General features: G+C 51.0%; 1 protein-coding gene across 1 annotated transcript; it reads left to right on the top strand.

Annotated features, from left to right (window-relative positions):
* CUNH1orf216 (chromosome unknown C1orf216 homolog) lies at positions 1-4699 on the top strand. The gene is made up of 2 exons (XM_041653169.1): positions 1-312; positions 3015-4699. Exon 2 carries the CDS (start codon positions 3020-3022, stop codon positions 3710-3712), a length of 693 nt encoding a protein of 230 aa, XP_041509103.1. The 5' UTR covers positions 1-312; positions 3015-3019; the 3' UTR covers positions 3713-4699.
* Positions 4700-5943: the final 1244 nt, after the last annotated feature.

Genomic DNA, 5943 nt, shown 5'->3' with positions numbered 1-5943 from the left:
CCTTGTCTGAAGCAAGGCGCCGGCCAGGGTGGTGATGAGATGACACCGGACCTGGAAGGATCGGGTCGAGCCGCAGGAGGAGGCAATTCCTGCGCGGAGAACCGAATCGGCCCACGTGGGTCAGACCGCCCCGCCCAGCCACGCAGACGCCGCTGGGCTCTGCAGGTCGGGGCCGGGCTGGGCAAGCGGTGCCGGGACCACGCAGCCACGCCACGACGCGTGCACGCGCAGGCCGAGCACCCCCGCTACCCCGCTGCGATCAGGCCCCGGAAGAACCGTAGCCAGCCTTGCAGGAGCCGGCGCTTCTAGGCCGTGAGTCCGGGCCCTGATGGAGGGCCTGGGGCCCCGCTGCGGGAGAGCGGGGTGGGGAGCTGCCTCTACAGAGATTAGGGTCACTGTGCAGTCTCGGCTGCCAGTCCTCATCCTACTACCGCCCTCTCCCCACCTACACTGTGGATTGATTAGCTCGGGGGAAATCCAGATCCTGGGATGTCTGGACTTATCTTTCACTGACTCTGAACCTGGATCTTTAGTTCCAATCTCAGTCTGCCTCATCCCAGCTGCCTTTGTGAGCCCGGCCAGACTTTTTAGGAAAAATTTTAAAATAGAGGCGAGGAAAGAGCTTCAGGCCTTTTCTCATGAGCTAAAAGGGTGAAGCATCTGTCCCCTTCTGCCCATTGCTGGGTGTGGGGTCCCCACCACCTATGGGGGAGAACCTCCCTACTGGCTGCTTGACTTTATAGTATTCCTTATTAAGGAGTTCTCGATTCTTCCAGTCATGGTAATGTGGTCAGTAGAACCTCTTATCAGTTCAGACTCAAAAGCTGTTGTGAGGGAAGGGAGGGGAGGAGGGTTCAGGACGTAGCAAACTGGGCACTGCGCACTGGGAGGGGAGGGAAAGGCTTGTGGTTGTGGATTCCAGAGGGAGGGGCTCCTTAGTGTGGAGGAGGATCTTGAGATCAGCTACGCAGCCCCGGGTCCTCCACAGTAGCCTCCGGCTGCCCTTACTTTGTCCCCTTACCTTACTTTGTCCCCTGAGAACAGGAATCCCACCCTAGTTTCTCTCACTCACTCTCAGCAGGTAAATACCGACACCTGCTATTGCTGGGTACGTGCTAGAACCTTCCTAATGCTGCGACCCTTTGATACAGCTCCTCCTGCTGTGGTGACCCCCATCCATTTAGTTATTTTTATTGCTACTTCATAACAATAATTTTGCTACTGTTATGAATCGTAATGTAAATATCTGTGTTTTGCGATTGTCTTCGGGGACCGCTACGAAAGGGTTTTTCCAACCCAAGGGACCGCGACCCACCCACGGGTTGAGAACCACTGCACAAGAGGTTGTATAAAGGCGTTCCTTAGTGTTGGCCAAGGAGCCAGATTAAAAAGGATCACAAGATCGTTTAAACAATCAGTTCCAGTTGGCTAGGCATTTGCTAGCCATCAACAGTGTGTGCCAGGGATAGGAGACACACCTCGAGAGGACGGTGTACAGGAGGGCAGTGGGGAGCCAGAGTCACAGTTACTATGTAGTTGGTATATATTGGGGCAGGGTGCAGTGTCTCTCTGGCTCAGACAGGGAGACTTTAAACACAAAATCAGAATTTCAGGACACTGAAGGCCAAATGAACACTGTCGGTAATGGTGTGCCTGGGGGGCCTCTGGAGAGTGGTGTGCTTGGGGAGGGGTCTCTGGTGGGCTGCTGGGATGAGACAGAGTGGGAACAGTGCAGAGAGGGCCCAGGCAAAGCAAGGCCTGCAGCAGTCTGACAGGAAATTAGGGGGGCAGCATTCAAAGCCATTTCCAGTCAAATATACACATTTTGCAAGAAGGGTCATTTTGTTTTATTGAGATACAGTTTTGCTATGTGGCCCAGGCTGGCCTTGAACTTGCAACCCTCCTGCCTCAGCCTCCAGAGTGCTGAGATTATAAGTATGAGCTGTCCTACCTGGCTAAATGTGTGTGTGTGTGTGTATGTGTGTGTATGTGTGTGTATGTGTGTGTATGTGTGTGTGTGTATGTGTGTGTGTATGTATGTGATCGCTCATCTCTCTCTCTCTCTCTCTCCACACATACATACACACACACACACACACACACAGATTTTGTTTTTTGTTTGTTTCTATAAGTATCCCTGGCTGTCCTGGAACTTGCTCTGTAAACCAGCCTGGCCTCCAACTCACAGATATCCATCTACCTCTGCCTCCTTCCCAAGTGCTGAGATTAAAGGCATGAGCCACCACCACCAGGTTGATATATGTTCTTTTTTTTTTCCTAAGTATTATTTGTTGTTATTTAACTGGGCATCATTTAATTTTTAAATTGTATGTGTAAGTGTGTGCACACACATGTGGATGCCCAAAGAGGCCAGAAGAGGGTGTTGCTTTACAGGCAGTTGTGAGCCATCCTAGCTGGGTGCTGGGATTTGAACCTGGGTTCTCTGGAAGAGCTACTAGTACTTTTAACTGCTGAACCATCTCTCCAGCCCCTGCATTTATATTTTTAACTGGAGGAAGATCAGGGAAAAGTCTGTGACATTCGTCTGGAAAAAAAAAAAATGACCAGAGCCAAATGAGAGGGAAGAGGAAGAATTGTCAGAATGTGGACAGTGGCGGGGGGGTGGTGAAGAAGGAGGGTAAGAGTTCAGGGTGCTCCCAGGCATCTGGTAGATCTCTTGCTGGAGGACCCTGAAGAGGAGAGCTGTTTGCATGGGTAGTATCTGAAGAACCTTTGGTACTGCAAAGTTGAATAGCGGTTGTGTGTGGGCAGGGTAATACCTGCAAGTCACTCACACTTGCTGGTTCTTGAAGCTACCACAGAGAATGAAGTGGCTTGGGGAGAGTATGTAGCATGGAGAGACAGTCAGCCCTAAAGGGAAAAAGGAAAAGCCTATGAGGAAGACACACCAAATAATCAGAGAGGAGGGAAGGAAACCATGAAGTGGTGACTGGGGCCAGGTTGCCTCTCTGCCATGTCCTGCTGTGACTTATTCTTCTGCTTCCCCTTCACAGACCAGATGTTCGCTGCCATTCAGCCAGGTCTAGCAGAGGGGGCCCAGTTCCTGGGGGGCCTGCCTCCTGGAATATGTCAACCCGAGCTCCAACCAGACAATAATTCCAACTTTGCGGAGAATGCTAAGGATGCCAATAAGAATTGGCATGGTATGCCAGGCAAAGTGGAACCCCTCCCGATGAGGAGTTCCTCTGAGTCACCCTCTGACAACCAGGTCTTCCAAGCCACTGGGCTCCTTGAGGCGGGAGTCCGCAGTCCCCCCGAGGGTGCAGAGCTCCCTGGTGCTGAGCCTGAGAAGCTGAGTGTTGCCAGCAGCGTGTGCTCGCCTCTGGAGGACATTGGCTATGCCAGCAGTTCCCTGAGCATCGACAGCCTCAGCAGCAGTCCAGAGCCTACCTGTGGGACTCCTCGAGGCCCAAGCCCTCTGGATCCCCTTCTGCCCTCTGTGGCCCAGGCTGTGCAGCAGCTGCAGGCTCAGGAGCGCTATAAGGAGCAGGAGAAGGAGAAGCACCATGCGCACTTGGTAATGTACCGTCGCTTGGCACTGCTTCAGTGGATCCGGGCTCTCCAGCACCAGTTGGTTGACCAGCAGGCCCGACTGCAAGAGAGCTTCGACACCATCCTAGACAACCGAAAAGAACTTATCCGCTGCCTCCAACAGAGGGAAGCATCGTGCGGGCACCAGGACCACTGCTAAGGGTGTACGCAAGTGTGTATATTTGCAGGCCTGTGTGTGGTATGCACAAGTACATACATGAGTATCGGTAGGCATGAGTGAAGGTAATAAGTGTGTGTGTGCTAACATGTAGGCAGGTATTTACAGGCATGTATGGATGAAGTTGTATGCATTATGTGTAACATGTATGTTTATGTATGCATGTGTGGCTAGATGCCCAAGAATGTATATATATATATTCCCGAATAAGATGTACATGCAAAATATTTGTATGCATATATATCAGTTAAATGTACAGGCTTATGTTGGGTGTGAATGAACCTTTGTGTGTTGAGATCTATGTCTGCGCTGGCATAAGAAGCGTATGTTAGGGACGTGTGTATTTGCAGAGAGACTTAAGAGCAGGTGTGAGCAGATATACGTTCAGTTGTACTACAGAGCATCCACCCATTCCAGAGTTCCCAAAGTCCACCCCAGCCTCATTCTCTACTGTGTCTCCCAGCTTCCTGGAGAAAGGAGCCTATCTTGCTGTTATATATTGGAAGGTGGTGGTGGATGTGGTTGCTCCATTCTCCTGGAGTTTCCCAGGCTACCTCCTATCCCTCCTCCTCATTTCACCCAGGTCTTGCTCTGTCCCTAATGTTGGCTTTTTGGTAAGAGCTTTTTTAAATGTGGGGTGGTTGCTTTCTGTTTTGCTCGCTACTGTACTCGGGATTGAACCCCAAGCGTTGTGCGTCATGGGCAAACATCTTACCACTGAGCTGCACCCCAGCCCCTGGTCAGAGTCTTTTTGGCTGCTCTGGCCTTCCGTTGCACATTTGCTGCTGTTTGGTCAGGGGAGTTGGTGGAGAACTGGTGTCAGGGAGGGAGCTGGCATGATGGTGGAAGTAATGGCAGGGGTGGGGGAGGGGATAAAAAAAAGGTAGAAGAAACTGTCTTCGTGCGGCGGTGGTGGCACACGCCTGTAATCCCAGCACCCAGGAGGCAGAGATAGGCAGAACTATTGAGTTCCAAGCCAGTCTGGTCTACAAAGTGAGTTCCAGGACAGCCAGGGCTGTACAGAGGAACCCTGTCTTGAAAAAAGAAAGGAAGGAAGGAAGGAAGGAAGGAAGGAAGGAAAGAAGGATGGAAGGAAGGAAGAAAAAGAAAAGAAAAAGAAACTGTCCTCTTGAATTATCTTTGGCTCCATGGGATGGATGATGGGGATGGGAGAGAATGGTGGTGTAGAACTCTGTGAAGAACAGGAGAATGGTGGTGTAGAACTCCGTGAAGAACAGGAGAACGGTGGTGTAGAACTCCGTGAAGAACAGGAGAACGGTGGTGTAGAACTCCGTGAAGAACAGAATAGTGGTGTAGAACTCCGTGAAGAACAGGAGAATGGTGGTGTAGAACTCCGTGAAGAACAGGAGAACGGTGGTGTAGAACTCCGTGAAGAACAGGAGAATGGTATTCTGAAACACACCATATTGCCTCCCTGTGAGGAGAGGCTGGCCACCATGTTAATTTAAATTTCTGCTGAAGGAGACTGTGTGCATAGAAGTATGCAGGTAATAGACCAGATGCATCAAGGCTGACGGGGCACAGGGTGGAGACCTTCCTTCTCTTCACCTCACCTTTGCTGCCTACCTTGCCTTAGCAACAGTGAATGTCCAATTGGTTTCATTCATTTTTCTGCAATCTGACTGTCCAGAGGAGCCAGAGCTCAGCCTTCCAAGTGAGCCAGGGACAGTGTCAGTCCAGCATCCTGGGATGGTTGGTTATACTTTGCCTTTTCTGCATGGCCCCTCTGAACAGGGATTGACAAGCCCCAGCAGAGGCATCAAGCCTTGGAGATGAATGCATATTGGGCCGACTAACAATTAAGGTAGTGGAGCCTTTTTTTTTTTTTTTTTTTTTTTTTTGGTTTTTCGAGACGGGGTTTCTCTGTGGTTTTTGGAGCCTGTCCTGGAACTAGCTCTTGTAGACCAGGCTGGTCTCAAACTCACAGAGATCCGCCTGCCTCTGCTTCCGGCTCGGTAGTGGAGCCTTTTGTTTTGTTTCTGGATGCCAAGAGAATGCAATGATATGAAGCAGGAATGGTGGCAGGTGACAGGGAAGGCACTGATGGTGCCTCTGGCCTTCAGTCTCCCCACCTGCCAAGTGGGGGTCCTTCCACTCTCTCTCCAAAGAGTTCCATCTTCGATTGGAGTGTGGGTAAGATGTGGTCCCGGGGACTTTCTATAGTTCTTGCATGTTGAATGTGAACCTGGCCT

Source organism: Microtus oregoni, unplaced genomic scaffold (genome assembly GCF_018167655.1).
Source record: "Microtus oregoni isolate MIOR12 unplaced genomic scaffold, Mior012 000005F_ref0000423, whole genome shotgun sequence".
Classification (NCBI taxonomy): domain Eukaryota; kingdom Metazoa; phylum Chordata; class Mammalia; order Rodentia; family Cricetidae; genus Microtus; species Microtus oregoni.
The sequence above is the reverse complement of the archived record's forward strand: the minus strand, read 5'-3'. Positions and strand labels throughout refer to the sequence as shown.